The sequence below is a fragment of the Tyto alba genome, unplaced genomic scaffold (assembly GCF_018691265.1).
Source record: "Tyto alba isolate M040663 unplaced genomic scaffold, T.alba_DEE_v4.0 Super-Scaffold_7, whole genome shotgun sequence".
Classification (NCBI taxonomy): domain Eukaryota; kingdom Metazoa; phylum Chordata; class Aves; order Strigiformes; family Tytonidae; genus Tyto; species Tyto alba.
In genome coordinates this window covers 41590794-41614402 of record NW_024881328.1, presented here as the reverse complement: position 1 = coordinate 41614402, position 23609 = coordinate 41590794, and the positions used below count along the sequence as shown (strand labels likewise).

The 23609-nt window shown below is 39.4% G+C and overlaps 1 protein-coding gene across 13 annotated transcripts in view; it reads left to right on the top strand.

Annotated features, from left to right (window-relative positions):
• Positions 1–23609, top strand: part of AGAP1 (ArfGAP with GTPase domain, ankyrin repeat and PH domain 1) — a 390393-nt gene that overhangs the window by 154872 nt on the left and 211912 nt on the right. For all 13 annotated transcript variants that reach the window (XM_042784244.1, XM_042784242.1, XM_042784241.1 and 10 more), the window contains one exon: positions 167–301. In XM_042784244.1, coding sequence (XP_042640178.1) covers positions 167–301 — 135 coding nt within the window. The remainder of the gene's footprint in view (positions 1–166; positions 302–23609) is intronic.

The following is a 23609-nucleotide window of genomic DNA, read 5'->3' as shown; positions in this document are numbered from 1 at the left end:
ACAACAAAGTATAAAACTGGAGTTATGCACACCACTCTTGTTTTCTAAAAATTCCGAGTGTCTCATGATTGGTACATAAGTTCACTGCTTGGGTACTGATAATTGTAAGATGATGTTTTCAAATTATATTTAAATGTGGTATTTTTTTTTCCTGCTGTTTCTGTAGATGCTATAAGTTCCAGTAATCCACGTGTCATAGACGATGCCAGAGCGAGGAAGTTATCGAATGATCTCAAGAGATGCACTTACTACGAAACCTGTGCCACGTATGGACTCAATGTGGAGAGAGTCTTCCAGGATGGTAAAGATTACTTATTTTATCCAGCATATCACACAGTAGTACAGTGTCTGTTGTTTTTAAATAACCACTGATGTCTGATAGCTCAGGTACTTGGCATGTTTTGCAGGTGTTTATTAATATTTAAAGAAAATGCTTGTTTTTAGTAAAGTAGAGGCTTCATTATTCTGAACGTGGCACATGCATGGTGTTGTGTTCTCTGCTAGCACCTTTAGTTAAGCATCTGAAACTATTTAATCTTCATTTATTTTTCAGTTGTCTTTTGGTGCTTGCTTTAATTTAGCAAAGTTTTCTTTATTTTAATGTAGTGCTCGTGGAGATGTTGAAAGGCTGTTTGTGCAAAGTAGTTAAAAATGGTCTTCCACATAGGAGAAAGTGAAGTAAGTTGAGAAAATTGATAGGAATAGGGTAATCATGAGAAGTAACTCATGGCATTCATGGAGTGTTAGAATTTGACAGTCCTGTGTAGGAGTTTAGAAATAAAGCTGGCTGCTTAATGGTGATTTAAAACATCATTAGCAGCAATGTTCGCCTTATAGGAGGTACTTGGGATCATTGTGTACCGTCTCAAAAAAATAAAAATAAAAAAGCAATAAGAGGAGTGCTTTCTAACCATCTGTGACGATTCTGGAGCAGTTAGCCCTTGGGAAGAGTTCAGTGGCTGGAGGAGCGCAGCTGATCTTGGCCTTGGCGGCATGAGATGGGCTTTGGGCCCCCTCTAGTGGAAACCGAGCCCGGTGGCCGGGGGCTTGGCTGGCTGGTGGCTGGACACGCCGGCCCTTCGGCCTGTAAAAATCTTCTTAATTGTGCTGAAATCACTTCCGAGGAAATAACTAAGCTCCTCAGTCCAGTGGGGTTTTTTGTTGCCGGCTTTTCATTGCAAAGAGCTGGCATCGTCTGTGGTTCTGTCAGGCAGTGTCACGTCCGTTCTTACCCGAGATGTGTCCACAGACAGCTAAAATTAAAAAAAGGAAGCAAGCAAAATGTTCCGGTTTTTAAATGGAAAAAAGAAAGCAAAACCTTCACATTTTTAAATGGGAAATACTGACGTGCGCTGCAATAGGTTTAAATTCAAATAAAGGTGTTTTTACCTATCCTGTTGGTAGGATTTCAGAGAAGAGCACTTGAAGCTGCGTCTTTGTGCTTTGCTCACTGTTTTCTCTTGAACAAGTTGCAGAAATTACTGTTTTCACTGTCTATATTTTCTATGTTGAATATGAGTTTCAAAGAACCATTAGGGTTTTTTGTTAGTGCATTTAGTTTTGAGTGCTAGCTATAGTTAGGTTTTTAATTACATATTCCAAGTCATGGTGTTTGTGGATCTTTGTACAGTCTAAGCTTCCCCCCCCCTTCTCTTTCCTTCAGGGATTTTTTGAGACACAAGTCTCTTGGCAGAAAGCTAGTGTGATAAACTTGTAAGCTTCCAGGAAGCTTATTTGTGTCTCTGCTAAATTTCAGTAGTAACTAGAAAGAATTTACAAACGTGTTTTTAAGAAATATCGAGGTTTTGTTTTACCTACATGGCAGTCAACCAACTATTTCATATTTGCCAACCAATAGGATTACAAATGCTTTTGTATAAATGTGTTACAGTTGCCAGATATGTCTGGGACAAAATCCAATTCCTGATCACTTTTGCTGTTTATTTCAGCAGGAAACAAAGCAACTTTTTAACCCCATTAAATGAGGGGGTGTGAATGAATAGTGCAAGTTGTTAATAAGGAGCACTTGATTAAATGATGCTTGGCTTGTGCAAGCCTAGGACATTCGGGTTGAATATAGGACTAACTGTTTTTTAATGGCTTCCTTGGGGGGTTCATGTAGTCTATACGCAGACTTTTGAAGGGCAAGACAAAAGAAGTTTGAAGAAAACTTCTGAATTATCTTTCCTTTAGAAAAAGGATGTGACTTACAATTGGAGTGTACACCAGGAGGCTGACTTACTGGGAGATGAGGGGTATGTTGGCACCAGCCTGTGCTGTAGGTGCTGGCTACATCACCATTGCTTTAATGACCACTAATGCTGTGAAAGCCTTTGACTAATGAGAATGACTTTGCTTTTTTTACCTTTTTTGTAAATAACAGGTTACATCTTTTGTGAAATTGTATTCAGTAGGAAATGAAAGGTAGTATCATGAAATGCACACATACTCCGATCTTGTTTCAACATACATACTTTTACACACATACTCCCATCTTGTTTCAACTTCTTTCTCAGTTGATAGGCATGAAATGTAAAATGTGTACAATCACACCGGATGTAATTTAGTAAATCCCCCACAATGGCTTGTGACTCGACATCACTGACGCATCAGCTGTAGAACATTTTAGTGCTTTGTGAGTCTGTGCAGCCAGTCTGTTACTTTGGTGGCTTCTGCTTACTGTCAGATCTTTTCTGAAGCTGCTGTTAAACTGGAGTGGCTCTTCCTCATCTTATACTAAAGGAATTGGGCCGCCTCTTCAACAAGGGAGCCAAACATCTGCTTGGTTGCATGATCTGGGCCCCGTACCCATGGTTTAAATTTTACTTTATTTCTAGAAATGCAAGTGAATTCTGCCATACCAGCTTTTGAGGGGCTGCTCTTTGGTCCCCTTCAAAGGACTTTTGAGCCCTGTTTTCTCAAAAGCAAGCAGCACACAACATTGGTTAATATCTTCTCTTTGTGTTCAGATCCTTTCCAGAATAAATGGAGCCGATTACCCAACACCAGAAAGACTAGTCTGACTTTGAAAAACACACTTATTGATGTAAATATTGTCAATGAACAAGGAGAAGAAAGGTTATGGGGAGGAGGGACAGGCTAAATAGAGGTCTTCACATAGTATGCTCGGTATGTTGTCCAAGGTCCCAGGGCTTTTGCTGGCCTGTAACATTGATGAATGCTTCACTTCTTTTAAATTTTTGTGATAATGTTGATTGCGATGGGTGTATGGGTGGGTTTTGCTTTTTGGTGTGGGGTTTGGTTTTTTTTTTTTGGTGTGGAGTTGGTTTTCATTTTTTTTTTTTTAATGTAGATATTGTAGCAGATGCAGTAGGTTAGATTGGGTTCAGTTTAGTCACATTAGCTAGTGCTTTCACTTTGCACGTGACTTCTATTTTAATAGAGTCAAACACTGTGCAGTGGTTTGCATCAGCTGGGATTTACATACATAATTTATGGTCCAAATGCACTCTGTTCTTCCTCTCCCCCTTCTGTTTTTCAAGAACTTTGAATTGCCAGTGAGTTGGTAAATCTGAAACTGTAAAATTCCATTGTTCAAACCCCTGTTACCAGTCCGAGTTACAGCAGACTTTTCTTTAACATACTAGGTATTAATTTTGTTACAAAAGGTGCTGTTTTAAAAGATTTTTCTAGAATCTAGTTTATTGTTTCTGTTTTCTGCCTTGATGAGATGTAGACCTACCTTTCAGAGGAAGAAATTGGAAATAGCATTGCAGGGTCTTTTACTCCTTTATTGCACAAACATAAGAAAATAAATTTATATTTTTTCCTCTGCAAGCATCCACTGAACTCTGTTAGTGGTCATCTATTACCATTTTTGTCTATTATAACTTATTTCCTATTTTCCCCACAGTTGAGTGGTAGAAATATTTAACTTGAATGATTATTATTATGAAAACGCTATTTTATTCTTTAGTTAAATCCAAATACATTCTTTACAATGCTTCATTACAGTTGATAAGCTCGCTATTAATTGTAACGGAGTATTAGAAGCATTTAGGTTGAAAAGACCTCTAAGATCATTGAGTCTGCCTGTTCATCCTTTGTAATAAGAACACTGCTCTACAGTAGTATTTTACTTTTGTCCACAGAAACTTTTTATGAAGGCTGATGAGTAGTTAATGTACATCTGTGGATATTTAGAGAACTGTTCTCTAATGCTTTAAGAAGCTGAAAACTGTTATTTGTAAACAGTAGTGTCAGGATGGTTATTCTTAGTCCTTTGGAATGTGCGTATAATGAATCACTTGTTTCCCAATACCCTAATAATAATTTACAAATTAAACTGTTTGGACAGACTGATAGAGTCCTTAATTTCTTAAAGGCAGTAGATATTCAGGCATCCTGTGATCTGATGATCAACTGTTTTGTATAAAAGTTTGTACTCTAAAGCAAAGCAGGATTTTGAACATTTTAGAGGGCTGTTTTTAACCTTCAGCATTGTCCCACTTGGGTCTAATCTCTGATGCTGTTTGAAGTTGGAGCTGCACGAGCGGGCCCTGAATTTCAATCCAAAATGAGAAAGATAAAATCTAGGTTCCAGGGGATTAGTTTAATAATGTGCCCAACAATAGAGGATAATAAATTCTTTTTTAGCTTTTCATATTTGGAATTGGGAATTGTCAGACAGGGGAATTATGTTTTAAAAATAAGATCAAATGCTGATAGGATCCATTTTACTTCAGATTTCCTAATTAAGAATTTAGGTTGTTTTTTTCCTGCCTAATCAGAATGGATTTTATCAATGAGATTGGAAATGATTATTTTAATATTTCTTGTCAGCACAGTATTGTAATGACTGTGTACTGCCCCAGGATGCCTTTTTAATGATTTTAGCCTTCTTGAATTAGCTTGATGTACCATTAATGCATAAGAATTGCTTTTATTTTTGTTCATGATGTATTCATAATTGCACGCCTTTCCCTGCTTATGTTGAAATTTTCTTTGACCCATTTAACTGTGCGCTATGCAATTCTCTGACGTCACAGAGGAGAAGGAAATGTTCGAATATTTAGAGGATAAAATTTTGCCGTCCATGTAGCTTGCATCACTGGGTGTGAAACAAAGAGTTTTGAATCTAATTTTGTTTCAGAGTTGAGTCTGTTACAGTAGTTTAGCAGTTCACTTTGGTTATACTCCTGCTAGTGATCAAAGCAGAAGGTATTTACATCTTTCAGCATAAACTTGCAGTGTGGAGACCCTTTATATTGCTGTGGTTACTACTGTAACTGCACGTACAGCAAAATGCTGAAAACCTACTTCTAACTTTTAAAATTCTTAATTTGGGGGAGATTACACCAATCTTAAGGGCTCACCGTCATGACCCACTTGTATGGAATACTTAGAACTGTATTTCTTCTGTCTGTGCGTGTTTATAGATATATAGATATATATGTATGCTACTGATGAACCTGGTTGAGAAGGGATTTCTATAGTGTCCAAGTTTAGAGCCTCCCTGTTAAGGTGCTGTTAGACACATCACATCCTGTGAAGATGCACTTGGTGGAAGATTTTTGATGCCACTTCCTTGTCTCAGATACCATGAATGGCATTGCCGTTGCCATCTCTGTCTTAGGAAAAATGCCTTGGGTAGGGTTTGGGTTTATTTAGGGTTGGCGTTTGGTTTTTAGTACTTTGGCATGTATCCTAAACGAGAGAGGAGGTGAAAACTCAAACACTCTATCGTGCATCCGGTAGGATGTATGTACCTGCTGCCCGAGCTGTCAAACATAATTTGGGAGGTTTTACCTTGTTATGGAGGGCTGTAACACACAAATTTTGAAATAAAAATTTCCCCAAAATAGCAATAAATTTGTCAATATTGATGCAGGAGTTACAAGTACATAAGGGCAGAGGCCATTGCTGCCTCACAATTTGGGCCTTCGGCTCTGGTGATGTGCTGTTGCTGTTGGTTTTGGATGCTTTATCTGCAAATTAAACTAATCTTTCATTATTGAGTGTGTGTGTGTGTTGTGTGTTATAAACATTTACAAGAAATATTTTATTTCCAAATAATATTTCTAATGTTACATTGAACAACTGTGTCTAAAAGGGGTACCTTGAAGCAGAAGTTCTCCATTAAGGGGTGGAAGATGACAAATTAATCCTCATACAGCCAGATTGCAGGGAAAGGCTGTCACTTGCTATCAGCATTACCAAGTCAGCTTTTATAGCTCTATTTTCATTAGGAAATGTTAATCAGTCTAATGGGAAGTAAATAAAGTCTCAGTCCTGCTCTGCTGACAGCTCTTTTAGGAAGAGGTGAGGCCCACTCTTGCGCTGGGTATGGCCCGAAGGCCGCTCCAGTGTGGGAGCGGGAGGCTGGAGCTGGGGGGCTGGGGGGCAGGCCCCGTGGATCCAGGGGACCCCCGAATTTCGGGAGGGTGCAGCAGTGACCGTGCGGGGAGCAGCCAGAGCGACGAGCCGCTCTGGTTATTCCCGAGCTAGGGTAGTCGGAGGTGGGCTGGTTGCCTGTGAATTAAGTTAGAGGTGGACTGGTAAAGCTTTGACACACTCCTCCACGCTGCAGCAATACTGGGAAACAAATCTTTTTGGTTGTGCTGTGGCCACATACTTGTATTTTTTTTTTTTTAAAAAAAAGGAGGAATAAAAGGGATGTAATTTTTGTCCTTACTACTGTGGCTTAGGCTAAAGTACCACACCTTCAGAGCCCCGTTCATTGTGAGAACCCGCTGGTGTCTAAATGACCATGAAATGACTGCTTTTAATTAACATGGCGGTGTTAATTCATTCACACCACCTTCCCCCCGGGGCCCTCAAGGCTGTCCCGGAGGGCTTCTGTCCTCCCCGCCCAGGATGTGGAGAGGGGCTTCGAGGATGTGGAGAGGGGCTTTGAGGACGTGGAGAGGGGCTTCATAGCCTCTTGTGAGCAGGCCGGAGGGCCGCCCCGGCAGCCTGGCCTGTGCCCTGGGTCGGTGCCCACGGCTCTGTGGGTGCTGAGGGTGGCTGAGGCGGCGGAAGGCTCGGGGTGCTCCTCGCTGCGTGGAAGCTCGGTCTGAGGAAGCCCGACCTTGCCAGCTGAGGCCTCGCGCTGCCTCCCGCTTCGTTCCTGGCACTGCTGGCAGCCTTTCTAGACTTGGTTATTGCTCTTCAATTCGAACATCAGTGACATTTAAGCTGCTGGCGTCCAAAAGTTCCAAATTTAAATTTGTCTTCATTCTGTGGGGGAGAAATAGTTTTTTAGATGCCTTGTGTACTTCCTGATTTAAAAAAAAAACAAAACAAAAAACCCACTAAACGTAACAACCCATACCCTTTTCATGGCAATAGGACTTCAGGATCAAACGCGGTGCAACAACCCTTTCTGAGACCTTCTGCTTGCTGGAGGATGTGCCTCTTTGGTTTGCTGTCTGTCTGTCTGGGAACATGTCATAGCCAACAGCAGAAGTGATAATTCTCTACCTGAGTAAATTTTTTTTACCTAAATGCCACCAGGTGGTATTTCTTCTTTTCCTGTTTTGTATTGCCTGGGGAAGTTACAGCAAATTTTTAATAGGTGTTAATATCTTATCAACTGTCTTCAGAGAATCTTCCCTGGAGCTTTGTATAACTAAATCAGAAAAATCAAAGAATTTAGTAATGATAGCCAATAGAAAAAAGATATAAATATACAAACTTGATATGGCTTCTCTTGCAAAGTCTATTTCTGCATACATTTTATTCTGAACTTGACCTTATTTTAGTATGAAACTTTGCCCTTATTCATGCCTGCCCTTAACTCTTATGTGCCATTAATAGATTAAAAGATTGAGTTTGTGCAGTTCTGGAAACAAGAATGTCACTCCATTGGTGATTAGGTAGTGGCTGCTTTTGTTTGCACAGACTATCTCCCTGGATGTACTGATTTCCATTTAATCTCTCAGACTCATACCCTTCAATGGTGTGTTCTCCACCAGTTCCTCCCACATTGTTGTGGGAGGGTCCCACGTTAGTTGGTAGGAGGAAATTGTTCAATATCTGAAATCAGTATCATAGAGAAAAGCTTGAAAGGAGATCTACGAGTTGAGTGCTGCCTGGAAGAAACGGCAAGAGTGTGAAGAAGTCTTCATCCTGGGCGGGGGGGACCAGTTAGCACCAGCAGGCCTGGATGGGAAAGTGTCAGGTGTTTGTGCAAGTGTTGTAACAAACTACACCGGAGCCCCCTTTTCCTTGGATTTCTATTTTCTGATTGATTAACTGACAATTCACACTTTATACATTATGGTTCAAGGATTTTTTCTGTTGTCCCTCAGGACTTGCAAGATCTCTTTGGTATGCTGTTTCCCTTGCATTTGGCAGTTGCAGCCATACTCTTTGTCGGGACTCCTGCACGTCCTTTGCCTGGTTGCCACTTTTCATGAAAATTGCAGGGACTTTTTGGGGGGACTTTGAGACTTGTACTGCTCCATTAAATGCCTTCAACTCCGCACCCAGATTCAAAAGCAAGTGGAGGAAAGAAGAGAAAGAGATCTTCCGGTGATCTGTCTGCGTCCGTTTTTCTCATTCTTGGAATTAAACAATGAGATGAGGAGTTACAGGCCAGGGTATGGCAGTTAAGAATTGCTGTAAGCTATACAGAAGAGTAGAATGATGTAGTGCTAATAAAAGTTCCAGGAAGGTTCCTTTTTAGGTATGGCAAGTGTGTCATTCACTAGGTTACTTGTAGAAAACAGTAATCTCTGCAGAACTTTTCATGTGACTTATAAATTTTATAGGGCTAGTTTTATGGCACTTTTTTTAAGTCTTAATTTGAAGTGTATGCAGTAAGACACTTGAAACGTAAAAAAAGGATGGTGATGCAGAGTTACTGATACGGAACAGGTGACAGCTGTTCCATTTTCTGAAGAGTACAATAAATGAAAGACCTAGTTCATCATGTGCAAATTCTTCACTAAATGGAACCAAGAATATTGATAAATTTCACCAAAATGTGAAAGAATAAGATTTCCACTACTGAAGATTCAAAATTGGTCCAGTAGGTTTATATCCTTTAATGCAAACTCGAAGAGAAGTCCTGGGGCAGAAAGCGTGACAGTTGTTTGATGGTCAATTGCTTTTTATTGGCAATAGACCAGAGGCACAAGCAGTCCGTTTTATAGGATCATGTAAGTTGTGTTTGAGAGATAAAATGTGGAGTGTCTTGCAAGCAATTAGAAATTATTTTCCATTAACACCAGAAACTGAAGTGGAAACAAATTCTGGAAGAGGGAGAAAGTCTGAAAATTCCTCAGTTTTCAAAACGTCTTGCCTTTTCTACAGCTAGCATTGTCAACATGGAGATTTTGTTTCTGGATGTGTTCAGCCTCATCTGCTTCTGCATTCCATGATTAAAATGTGATTTTTGTTATTGTCCCATTGTATTAATTTGTGCTCTATCAAAGGTTCAAAATTGCTCTTGGACGTGTATGTGTCAGGAATGTCTGTATGGCACCCATAGATTAAATTTTAGTTCTGTGCACCGATGTGGATATAGGCACTAATCTGAAGGACTCTGTTCTTTCTCCAGAGATGAAGGTCGTGTTCAGTTTTATGAGTGTATCTGAAAGAATGACAGTATCTGCTCTCATTTTTTTTGTTAAGCATCGAGTACCATTTCCAATCTATAGCAATAGACAACTGCTTTTTTAAAATGCAGGGTATTGTAGATGTAAGCCTCTCTGAATACATGGCATTTTTTAAGATTATGCGAAAAAATGCTTTCAATTTTTTGCACTTAGATTTTAATTTCTAATCTAATCTGTCATTTTACAATCCATATTATGCATTTGTGTTGCTGTTGTGTTTAGTACATTGAGAATATATCACTGCTGCTGACTTGTCTTGCATCTTGTAGAGCCTTATTCTCAATAGAGAAAAAAAGGAAAACCAGAATAGAAATAAGCCAGATGCGCTGTCGGCTTCATAGAGGTTAAATTATGGAAAAACATCCCTTTGATAAATTCTGTCATGCTGCATTTCCTGGTGGAGCTGGTAACAAAGCTGAAAAGAGCAGTGACAATTTCTGCAATTCTTTTTCAGCCAAGTGATCTGAACAGCAAACGGCTTGCATAGCGAGGAACAGGGTAACAGCATGGGCGCTAACAGGACTCAGTTGCGGGGGATGTATCCAAATGCAAGGATTTAAAAAAAAAAAAAAAAAAAAAAACAAAAACAGAAACCAAAACTACTTGGTAATACCTGCTAGCTAGATGATTCTTTAGCCCTGCTTCTGCAGTTGCTAATGATGCTGCAATGGAGGGTGCAGGAGCTGACCATAAGGTTAGATAAGGGCCAAAAAGGGCTTCAGCAGAGCATGAACTCCTTAAAGTGCCAGTTTACATTTTCTTTATTACAGCAACAACCTTTTTCTTACTTGCCTCTGTTTTATTTCTAAAAGGCTTACTTAAACTGTGGCTCATTTGCTGTGTGTTGGAGGGTAGTCTGCCTTGCCAGCAGCTCTTTGTTGCTCTTCCTGCTGCTGTGCTCTTTATGATGGTATGAGCATTTAATCTGATTTTTTTTTTCCTTAAGTTTTTATTGATAAATCTTAAAATGTGTTAACACTCCTCTGATGCCTTGCAGCATGTGTTCTGTACAGCTTGTCCAACAGGTTCTCAAATACAGAGGGCAGTGTGAAACATTTTAGGCTTGACTTCTTTAATTATCCTCAATATATTGTCTTTTGGTCATGGGTTTTAACTGTCCTTTGTGGATCTAACTTTAAACTGGTTAGCCTAAAATGGCTTTGCTGGCTTGGTACTGCTGAATGAAAGAATAAGAGCTACCACTTAAGATGTGATGTCTCAAGGCAGGCGCGAGGAAAAATGCCTCCTTGCTATAAAACTGAACGGTGAGAACCCCACCAGCCTGCTTGGGGCGTCACCAGAGTGTGCTGGAACACCTGGAAACAAAACCAGCACTCATGGTACAAACAGAGGCGGTCAGAGCAAAGGCAGGAGGCAACGCCAGGCCTGGGGAGCCTTGTGAGAGAATCCAGCTCCCCCTGGAGAAGCAGCCGTGGCGTGCACGGCTCTGGTGGTGCATCCTGCCGTGGTATTTCGGGCCATCCCTTCAGGTTCCAGAGAATAGTTATTCCTCTTACATATTTGTTCCTGGGGGCATACAGCATACTGAAGGTCTTTCATCTGAGTTGTCAGACAAAGAACTCTCAAAATGCTGATACTACATTTATATCTCTTAGTTTCTATAACTTTTGTCTGCTCCTGGGTGTGTTTGCAGTGTATTTAGTAACATTTATTAAATAGAACAGCTCACATTTCCTCTTACAATAAAGGACTGCTTTTGTCTGAACCATCAAACATTTAAAACTAGTGTAATAAACATAATCCTTTTGTAATGTTATCTGTTGTGTAACAAAGACATTTTAAACATCAAAGTTTATTATTTGCATAGATTGTTCTTCAAAAGCGATTTCTGAAATGAATTGTAAATCGTTCCCTTTCAGCTAATCGGTATGCATATGCAAATCCTATTGAAACTGTTTGCTTCTCTGGGATTAGCACTTGTGTATTCAGAGTTTAAAAGCCTGCGTGAATGTATGGGGTGAGGGGGGTAGTAAACCAGGGTAAGCGTTGGCATTAGTCTTCTGAATTCCTATGCCAGAAAACATCAAGCACTGCTACGGAGCTTAAAATACATGGGCTTTCCTCTTTCTCTATGAACTAGAGAATCCTTAATCTAATTGCATATAATTTAACTTTGAAATTGAAGGTTGATCAGATGAGGTTGCTTGCAGTGATAAGTCTCTAGTGTTGTAGAAGGAAACTTGTGACCATTAAAGATGGAACTGTTGCCTCTTCCCACTTAAGAAAAAAGCATTTGCACCAATCTTGTGATGTCATCTTCCTCAACAATAAGTGCACAGTGAATTTTATCTGTAAACTACTCATTTTATTTCATTTTTTAGAGAAGGTGGGATTGACCCATGTGTTGACCAGTCTTAAACAGTGAGTTGCTTAACAGGCAACTTTTTACTGCCTGTCGTTAAGACTGCTGGTGTACGGTCAGGCCCCCCCAGGTCGGGGTATTTGGAGATGCTACTTAAGGGATATAAACTTTACCTGGATGAAGTATTGAGGTAGGATAGCTGTTGGTGTCTGGGCATCCCAAATCCTTTGCTAAGGTTAAAAATATCCCTTGAACATATGGAAGCTCGTTGTCATGTTCAAATGGTTACTTTAATGATGCCGGGATTCTTGGGGTAGTGCAATTTTTAATGTGTATTTTGTAAAACCATGTGGTTCACTTATATCAGACTCTTGTTTCTTTTTCTTAGTTGTGTATGCACACGTACCCAAAGCAGCATGGCCAGACTGTCTGTTGTAGTTTCCAGTTAGTATTTTGCAGAAAATGGAAAACACAGCATCATCTTATATTGTATAACTTGGAGATAAGTCTGTAGACTATAGAACTACTTTTTGAACAGCCATTCTTTACGTATTTTGGTATTTCGTGATTTTTTTTTTTTTTTTCAGAGATATGTTTTCCTTAGAGCCATGTGGACTTGTTTTAGCAATGCATGCTCCATTTTGTTTTAAGAAGCTGGAAAGTTACTTGGCAAACGGATGGGACCATGTGGGCTGCCTCTGCGTTGCAAAAATTATCCTATTAAGTGTGACTATTGGGCACAGGGGCTCAACTGATTTTATTAAGGGACTACAGAAACTGGGGAATCTGTAAACTTGTTTGTTACCAAATAGTTGCTCTCTGTATGCACCCTAGGTTAATAAAGCATTTTGAGAGTTTTGGGGTTAAAATACCTGTGCTATTTTTTCTTGACTGTTACTGCCTGCCCTATTGCTGACATTGCTCGGACATGCTCGTCCTTTCCTTGCCTGTGCTTGTGGTACTGCCAATGACATGCCAATAAGCTGGCTTTTACCAGTATTAGATTTAAAAATGTGGAGGATATGTAAGGAAGAGATGATAAAATTTCAAGTGTGATACAAAAATTTTGCCATGAAGAGCTTTTTCTTGCTCATTTGAACTGCCTGGGATCTGAGATTTAGAGGGGGCTGGGGTGGGGTGAGAAGTGGTTTCATGGTGGGTATCCTGACAGTCAGCACATCTGACTTCACTTCGTTATCTGCTGATAACTGATAACTAATGTGATGTAGCCAAGCTGTGTGCTTTGGCCCTCAGTTTGCTGTTGCTTGGTTTTAACTTTTTTTTTTTTTTTAACCCCCCCCCCCCCCCCCCGCTGATTTATAACCTTTGACTGAAAGTTTCCTGTAGCTTCCAAAACTTTGAATTAACCTTTTAAGAAATAATACTCAGGTAGAAAGAGAAGGCAGGTTTTTTCAGCGTGTTTCAGTCATCATCAAGTGCTCTATTCTGCTTGCTAACAAACACTGCGTTCAGTCAGGAACCTCTGTGGAGAAATGTAAAATCTCGACCAGCCACTCAGTGCCAGTGCGTGCGCGGTTTGCAGTTGTTACTCAGCGGGCATCACTACTTAACCACAAGTCCTTGCATTGTCCAGATCGTTTACAGTCTTCTCACCAGGATAAATTTCTTTTGTGCCTTACATATACGGGAATGATCGAAGCCTTCATTTCCAGTAGAGCTTCTTCCAGGGGAGACAGTCATATTTGTCCTTGCGGTGTCGGGGTGTGATGCAGCGATGCCTGACGAGGGGAGGTGCCGCTGTGGCTGTGGGCACAGGATGGAGCCGGCAAGGACCCGCTGCCGTAGCTCCTCCGTGGGCAGGAGTTATCCCACCTTTGGGGGAAGCCGGTGTGGCCCCTTCGCAGTGGAATTAAACCCTCACAATTCACATTAACTAGGCATGAAGCAGATGTGGGAGGAAAATGGAAATTTGTTTTCATTTGGTGGTGACACGTGTTTTGGTTGTGAATTATCTGTGCTTTGTTTGTGAAACAAACATCGTTTACCTTGGGTTTTAAAAGTAGTATCTAGGGCTTGTTCTCAGTCAAGGGATCCTCTGCTTTCCTCGGAAGAACATCGAGCAGCATGCTGCTGTCAGCCAGGATTTGCAGGGTTGGGATCAAGTGCGGAGAAAGCAATACCTCACTCAGAGTGGGACTGCTGGTCAATCACCTGGGGGAGCTTTAATTCAGAAGAAGAATTATTATAAAGCTGGTATAAGACTAAAATGCGAATAGTTTTGTTCATAAACTTAAGAATGCATGTTCTGTTTGCTTTCAGTGTAATAAAGCCCAGGATTTCTAAGCACACAAGATACTGCTGTGTTAGGTACCTTCTGGAGTGTCTCACCGTGTGCATGCCCTTTGAAAGGGTGGTTTTCAGAGTCAGAAAAACAATTTTAAATTTAGAGCTTGAAGAAAACCAAACCTTTGCCTATCTTCACATAATGAAGGAACAGTATTGGCAGATGCCGAAGAAATATTTTTTCCATAGAAAATTGGATTTTGAGCATAAAACTTGTTAATATTAATAAAGACAGCTCATTACTGGTTTCAAGTCATATATGCAAACTCCAAGAGATGTACTGTGCAAGTGGTGCTTCTATTGGTGATACTTCTGTATAAAAAAAAATTGTGAAGAGTAAATCAGCTTCAGTTTAGCATATATACAATTGACTTGCTCTCATCATTTATGCCTCTTCTGATGGCTGATACAGTTGCTTGTGTCTTAGGCATCATAATTTACAGTCTTGTGGAAAGGTATGTTTAGATTTAAGCTGTGTGATAGTGTAACTAATGAGAAATATAGGAAATTTATAGCACATGATGATTGATTGGATAAGTACCTAGACATTAATTGAAATCTGAGGACTCCCAGCTGTCTTCAATTTTTTTTTTTTTTTTTAAAGTAGTTTTGGGCAGGCAAAACTTTGCTTTGTAGTATTTTTGAAGTACTTTATGGAAAACACAGTTGGAATGGAAGGGTGGGAAGCTGGTGGTGTGTTGTTTGTAATTTGCCAGCGCTTGAGTGACTATTGTGTATCCCCTAATCACCCGCAGGAGCTGATGAATTTGTACCTATAGCAACATCACTTAGCTCCTTATTTTACAATCTCAGTGTGCCTTCAGTTGTCTTCCCCTAGGACTGTGCATTTTGGCCCCAATTCAGTACAGAAACTCCGCTGTAGTCAGCAGTTTCTGCTTATCTTCCCTGTCCCTGTTTAGCAGAGAGGCACTCAGGCCGAACTGTTGCGTGACAAATTATCTAGATAAATACTTTACATTAATCTCTCCATTAATAACGCCGTTGAACCAGTCATCTCTAAAGAGATGGCACAGCTTTCTTCTGTGCTGTCATTCTGTAAATGTACCATTCTTGCTGAAGCTTAGTCTTGTGAAAATGTGTGAATTTCCCCATTAAGTGCTTAAAAAGTAATAAAACTAAAGCCATTAGCCTTCACTCGTCAGATCTGTATCAAGAGAAATATTCTTCAGTGCAATAAATCTGATCAAGTGTTCGACATTTATATCATTCGAATTCATTCTCTGGAAATGGACCTTTGAAGGTAAATTGCATTAAGTAGGGCAGTTTAAATTTTTAATATAATCTTATTGTAACTGTTAGCAAATGATTAAAGTGCAAAGGGGGGCCTTATATGTTTTGTGAGATTTATGTTAAATGCTATATGATGCTTCTACTCTGGCGGGTAACTGCTTTTATGACAGCTGACTGTGCATAAAACCCACAAAAACAAATACAGAATGTAGCCTTTAGTAATAGAGTAGATGACTTTATATCTGCTATTGGATTTGTGGAGATCGTTTTGGGAACAGGATTTATTTCACCTGTGAGTGAAGCAGCAGTCTCGGTAACAATAAGCTTAACTGTTTTTCTAATGGAATTAGTGTCTCTGAGAGGTGGATTTTGGTGGCTCAGTGGATGAGCTCATGAGCTTAGGTGTTTTATTTAATCTTATTTAGATCTCTGCTGCTTTGTTTTGAGGAAGGTTTTTCTTTAAAGTACAAGAACATCATGATTCTTGATTTTGATGGTGAACGGCGTATAGAACTTACGCTTCAGCAGCAGTGATGTATTTGTGCATCTTTCGGATGTTGCTGTGGTATTACTGTTGGGTTTGCTTTTTTTTTTTTTTTTTTTTTAATGTTCTTACATTGTAACTCAGTTTTATACAGGAGATTGTCACCTTTGGGTGAAGCTGCATCAGTAATGTAATAGTGAAGTTTGATTGTCTTCAAAGTACCTCAGATTCTTTTATTTTGAAAAATACTATGGGGAAGGGGTAACAACCATGTGGTGTATAACCTAGTGCTGAAAAACCATCAAGCTGATTTTGTCCAAAGATGCAGCACACCTTAGAGACAGCTGCTGATGTTTGAGGCAGGCAGACAAGAGGCTGGAAATACTCTCCATGAGACATGATACCTGGTTTCTTTTTTTTTTTTTTTAATCTGAGGAAAAAATTTACATCTTGAAGAATAATATTTGAGGGAAGTAGTATTTGTTTAAATTATGTAGTGAATTATATAACATTTTTGATGTATCCCAGGAGTCAGATTAAAATGGACAGGGCTGTTGGGGGTTTTGCTGGTCCTCTTGACGGCTGATATGCTCAGATACATCAAAGTGTGGATAGCTCCTCTACGTGTAAATTGTCTGCTTTGTAGTGTTTGGCCTGACATATGACCGTGTCTACCAGATGTGCCAGAAGGGCAGGGGAAGACAGAAATAGCTCACCATTCATTTTATTCCATCACTACACAACTGAAGCATGCCTTCAGTTATATGGTTTTATTAATCAAGCTGCAGTTTGCAGCAATATCATCACGCTTGCGTCGCACAGTGACAGTGCGATGTGGTTGGAAAAGGGAGTAAAAATAACAACTTAGTTTAGGAGGCAAAATGCTGGGTTTGATTAAACATACGCATTACAACTTTTCTGCCTATGTGAAGCTTGGTATTAAAAATGTGGCAACTAAAGAGAACCAACTTCTTAATGGCAGTTGCCTCTGTGGATTATTTCAGACAGATAGTGGCTGAAAATAGGCTTTGAGGAGTGTTACAAAATTGCCACAGAATACCAATGTCTTTGAGTATTCATTGGTTAAGTAGCTAATATGTAGATACAACATAGCATAGGTGAGGCTGGATATTAAATACTGAATAAAATCAGGTAGTTTTCCACAAGAACAATTAACCATTAGCAGAGCATCAGAGAGATGGACACTGTGGCTCGTGTTTCAAGTGCCCTTAAACCGCTTTCTGGTTTTTATCCATCTTCCAGCCACGTCATACTTGTCTTGCCCCTTCAGCAATTCACACCTGTCTGCTTTCTACCAGTTCAGGCTGGGAAAGGAGTTTATGTTGAAAGTTTGTAGACCATCTTAAGATGGAGAAAAACTGTAGATTGGGTCACCCACGCTTGCAGTGATCATTCTCTGCACCGTGCTTTTCATCCTCTGTGGCGGGCGTGCTAAACCCTGCCCTTACAGCGTCAGGAAACAATTTTAAGTCATTTTGGCAGTTTTTTTTTAAAAAATCATTGATTAATCTAATGAAAAGCCTGTTTTTCTGTCAACAGTGTAAGCCTTTTCTTCACGGGTAAATTAACAGAACTGTCTGAATGAGGCAAAGTTTAAGTTGCATTTGATTTAGCAAATGTGAATAAATTTATTTCTCTCCGTAAGGATGGACACATCTGAGTCCCACTAATGTAACCAGAAGCTTTCTGTCATTTTGTGTCCTTGTCTGTGCTCTATTAGTGAATTTACTGGATGTGCCTAAACCTTTAGAGAGTAGACATGTTTTCTATAAAAACAGTAATTTGATAACATGCCCCACAGAATAGACTTTCCATGAAGCTACTTCAAAATGTAGATATGAAATTGGTTGCCAGGTGGTAAAATGCTTAAGCATAGTGTCTCTGTATGTTATTTGATTCTATGTTTTGATGTGATTAATATGATTAATAAATACTCTACGTTTTGACACAGAATCAAATAACATAGAGCAATAGTACGCTTAAGACTTTTATTCTTAAAGGATAGTTAAAATCCCAGTCATTTTATTTATGGGCATTTTACAAAACATATCAATTTGACGTGACTGTGTTTGACTGTGCGATTTTCTGGGGTTTTTTTGTTTGGTTAGGGTTTTTTTCTTGTTTCAACATTTTTTTAACCTTTGTATTTAAAATCATACCTTCGTGTGGGAAATAACAGGATTTATGACTTGATTCCATTGTAATGGAAAGATTAACAGAGCTTCGTGATTTACTAGTTAGGTAAATCCATGTGCAAAAGTCTACCTGTGTGTCTGACACAGTGTTTGCCTTCTAAATCCTCAAGCCATATGCTTCTGCTTGCAACGCAGTATGAGTAGTGAAGGAAACATAGGCTTATTTTTTTTTAAATTTCTTTAAGTGCCAGATGCTTTCCAGATTGTCTAGTGGATTTATTGACGTATTTGCTTACCTAATCTTGGGAGACAGTGATTTGCATTCAAGTTGGGAATAAGTGATATCCAGCATTAATCATTAGTTACCTGTGGAGGAAAAAAAAAAACATATTGGCATTGATCAGAGATACTTAATACTGAATTTTATTTATAACTGTATTTTCATATCTGGTAAAACAAGAACAGTTGTTACTTCTGAGAGCCAGAGATGAAATGTGCATTTCAGTGGAAGCATCACAAAAACCCAAAGTTACCAGTAACATGTGATTTTAAATTTAAGAATTGTAATAAAATCTTTTTGAAACATTAACACTGAACTTAGCTCCATTGTAGCTGAACTTGATTAATAATTGTGGTGATTGTAAAACGGTATTTTTCAATATAAAATTTGCATGTTCGTACATATATTTCCTATTTACTTGTATTATGAAATAGCCTAATAGCTCTTGGAAAATATCTCTATCTGAGGTGTTACGAAATTATTTTAGTAGGGTGAAAGAATTGTGTGTTTTAGTAATCAGATGCAACTTCAAGCTCTTTTGAGGAGCCTGTGTAATAATGTAATAAAGCACAACATAATAAAACTACTAGGGTTTCTTTGTCACGGGTGTTACGCTCAGTATAAACATTTCTTGTGTTGGTTAACTACATCCAGGGTGAGCTTGAGCGCGCGGCGAAGAGCCTGCTTTGCTACAAGTAGATTTGCTGCTGGACAGTGCGTTAGCCCGTCACTCCCAGAAGAAGTGGGTATATCAAACAACTGTGTACAGCTTGAGGTTTTAACCATCCCGTGTTAGAGGAGATAAAGACTAGTGCAGATAAGCAAAGTATACCCTCCTTTGGTCATGTTTCGCAAAAGCTATAGTTCTAGTTTCATAGCTGTATACTTGGCTGTCCCGGCAATTTTTTTCATTCCAAAATTAACATGAGTAGCCTTGGCTTTTTTTCCATCCTGAAGGTAACTGTTTATTACAGTCGGCATTTAAATCCCTCAAGGAATAGGAGCAATCACACAGTAGCTTCATTTCCAGCAAATTATCAGCTGTACAAGGTAATGGAGACATAAATGAATGTAAATTTGTTGTAATATAATGAGATAAAGGGAATTCAGGTAAGAATTTGATCCTGTATTAAAATTTGTCTTCCTATTTTGGGAGCAACTTTGAAGCTCTCACTGGATTAATTTTAAATGAGCTTTTGTCTACATTATAGCTTTATATTAAAATACATACCACAAGGAAGACATGTTAATCAGAGAAGGCAGTCTTCTCTATCAGTGTACAGTATTCATTCACAGCTAGTGAAGGATTTTGCTTCTTATTAGGAACTTGCCTATGACAACAGCCATATAACCTGTGACAACAGCCATATACTTCTGAAAGGTTAATTTATTTGCATAATTTTACCTGCGTAGTGTAGGAGTGATAACTTCTTTCCAGCTTAGAAAAACAAGTGGGTTTATTTAGCAGTACCAAGTTAACACACCTTTCTAAAGGTTTTGGAAAGCAGTATCTAGTGTTACTGTGATTTCAAAAGTGATGCAGAAATTTAGTATTTAACAATGAGAGAAGTGAGGGAAACGGAGTTACTGAATCTGCAGAAATAAAGCTCTGGAAGCTCAGAGCCTTCAGCGTTTCTTCCATGTCTTGAGAATACAGGTGCAGGTCGCAGGGAGAAGTTATGCTGTCGTTGGCAGCAGTACATGTTTGGGAAGGGAAGGCAGGAATATTTACTGCTTGTCTTTCCGTGGTGTGAATTGGTGGTGGAGGTGCCTTTGCTCTTAGCCAAATATTTTAGTAGCACGTTGCCTTCTGACTTGCCAGCTGAAATTGTTGTATTTCCTTTGGCATTGTTTAATACCACGTCTCCTGTAGTTTGGCTTTATTGTGATTGCTGTTTTAATTTTTTGACTGTTCTGGGCCTTCAAAAGCGGGTAGTTTCACAAAGCAGGAGTAACAACACTTAAAATATATACGGTGGCTTAAACATCTACCTGCTTACCTTATTTTCACTGGGGAAGAGGCATGTCTCATGTGAAATACCCTGCTTCCTTGGTAACCAGAAAGCTCTATTGAGACACTTTTCTTTCTAGATTGTGCACAGGTGCTTGAGAAGTACAGGGAAATAATACAAAAGTGAAAGCAATCAGGTTTATATGGCTATCCAGCACTTCAAAGTAAAGTGTGTTTTAGTTAAGTAGTAAAAATGCAGGTATCACGTGTGTGTAATCAAGTTCTTTTAAGAAGTAAAGGTTTGTTAACCAAGCATTTTGTCCTGTAAAACTTCCCAATGATTTTGGTGCCTTGCGCTATAGATTGTCGTTGTTGTTGTGGGATAGTTTGACCCTTTCCCTCCTGTGCAGGGCCAGAGGTGAGTACCTGCACACTTTATTTTCCCACCCTTGTTGGTCACTCTGTAATATGAAATAGAGGTTATCCCAGCAAGTCCCGCCAAGGTCTGTTGAAGCATTAAGTGGATTTGTGTTCAGTGCAGAGTAAAAACTCATTTCTGTGGGTATGGCTTGACAGCACACTGTTTCTACAAGGTGAAAGAGCTTAAGAAGTTTCTGGCCGTATGTTGTGCTTCAGCTGTGCTCATACTGGGTGGTTGTTGGACCACAGCTTAAACCAGATTGCTGAAAAGACCTGGATCAAAAAGTTCTTAATCAGATTTTCCTGCTAGAAATGGCATCTCATGCAACTACATACTACATTCTGTACTGGTTTTGTGCATTTGCTTGCCTCGGCTTTATATATGACATGCTTGCACGCCAGAATATCACTGACTGCTAATGGTGTTAGATGCAACAGGGAAATCATTGTTGGAAAGAACTGAAACAGCTAAGAATTCTGAGGATGAAGACTTAGGGGGTTTTTATATATTGCCATGGAAGAGATGTCCCCCTCAGCCGGCTGGGGAGGTGTACGTTTGTCACGGTACCGTGATTGCACTGCTGTGCTGAGTGCGGACACCTGAATATTCTTTTGACCTGGAACAGTGAGTTGGCCTCCAAACGCAGCAAGAAGTTTCCCCTTAACACATTTGTGATTTTTTTTTTTTTTTTAATGTCTGTAGTTGTTGAAAAAATTGAATTTGTATTGGCAACACATTTAGGACGCATGCAAATACATACTGGCTTTCTTCCCCCCAGAAAGTAGCTCAGCAAATTGATACATCCAAGCCCAAATACTGTAGGAGTCCAGTATTTATTTCTGTATTACAGCTGGCACGTGGAATGCCAAGCTCTCCTTTTAAAAGGGAGAGGGATAAAAGTTGTTTAGCCTAAAAAATGGATTGAATTTAAAATAACAGGCATAGTGGCCTTAATAGTGGATACTTGCATTAATGTTTCCCATTCAGAAACATTTGTGGTTAGTGCTTGCTCTTGTAGTTATTACTGCTTTGCCTGCGATATGTACTTCTGGAATAAATTTATTTTTATTGAACGCTTATTGTAAACATGGAATATTAAGCTAAAATGCAGCTGCTGTAAACATGTAAGCTGCTATACATCTTAACTTCCCACAGTGTGTTTACCTTAGGCAAGGCCAGTCATATGAAACAAATAAATGGTCATCATCAGGGCTTATAGGCAGAAGCAAATTATTTTTATTCATCTGATGAACTGTGATTTTGTTGATGTATCTGTTACGCTTCTTCCACTTTCCCCTCTACTGCTCCCTACCAAGTTATGCTGAGGTTACTGGGATTTTTTTTAGGACCCAGGACTTACACAGGAACTAGTAAAGGTATATCTGGTGGTGTTTGTGCCCTGATGTTCATACTGTTGGCTGGAGATGCTAGCTGGGCTACTTTCTGCTGTATCAGTTTCTCCGTTCTGTAGGACTTCCAGCAATAAAGTATGGTGACCACTGCTGAGACTGCAAGATACTCTCAAAAAGCAAGGATTCGTCCATGCAGGCGTTAGTTTATCGACAGGAGAAGTTTGGCATGTCAGACATGGAAAAGAGTGTGTTCTCCCAAGCAAATATTTTGACCTTGGGCTTGTGTAAAATTCACTTTTCACAACTGTTATCATTTAAACAGAGTCAGATTTCTGAAGTGAGCCTCATGATGGAATGTTATATTTCTCACACTTAAAAGTATCACTGTGGCCTTTGACTTTAGAGTGAGAGCGTGCCCTTTTCAAAGATGCAGTACAGTGCATATGTTGCTTAGCCCTCCTTGGAAATCATGATTTTATCAAGCATCTTGTTTAGCACCAGTTGCAGTAAGGTTAATATTCCTTGCTTTTTGTAGGCAGGTATCTCTTGACGGCCTGTAAAAGCATCAAATCAGTAACTGCCATGAATGCTACACCAACCCACAGGTTTGCAAAAAGAATTTAAATTTGTCATAGAATTTCAAAAAGCCAACATTCATTTTCAGAGATCTGGCCCTTCATGTTAGGAAGAATGTTTGGGTTTCACTTAAAACTAATTCTTCACCTTTTACAGATCACTGTGATGCGAATTGAACAGAAATTTTCCACAAAGGTACAATGTTGTTACTCAAAGTGATCTGTGAGTATGGGGGGAGCATTGTTTTAAGATGGAAGGTATTCTTTCATATGAAGGTTATCTTGTGTAAACTTTCAGGGTTTGTTGGGTTTTTGTTTTGTTTTGTTTTGTTTTTCCCCCCAGCAGTTAAAATAGGTATTCATGAATGTCCATCCCTTCTGTTGTTTTTCAGTCAGCCATGAGCATTCCAACTTCAGCTGAAAGCTGTTTTCCGTGTGTCAATAAGTAGAAGAGAATTTACTGCACGATTCTTGCATTCCCGTCTTTTGCACAAAGTGGCAGGTTTTAACTGAACCCAGTGTTTACTTGTACTCGGACACACAGTGGAGATAAGTGGCCTTATACATGTTTTTAGGAGAAACCAATTTTGATTTAAATTAGTGGTAATTCAAGAAGACTGTTTGCATCTCCTAAATACGCAGTACTCTTGTTCTGGTGATAATTGAGAAGAGAGATATCGCCGGGTGTTACAGGTATTGTGTGCTTGGAGTCTTCCCTTTTATTATTTCGAGTGTTCCTCGGTAAAAAACAACACAAAGGGCGGGGTGGTAACTCTACTCACCGCCTTTTGGGAAAGAGAGCAGTGATCACATCGTTGATACCTCTGGATGCTTTCCAGGACCCGTCTTAAAATTGTGGAGAGATCAGGGCTAGATCAAGTTTCCCTAAACACATCCAGTGTGCGATGCAGAGGTACGTCTGTGTTTT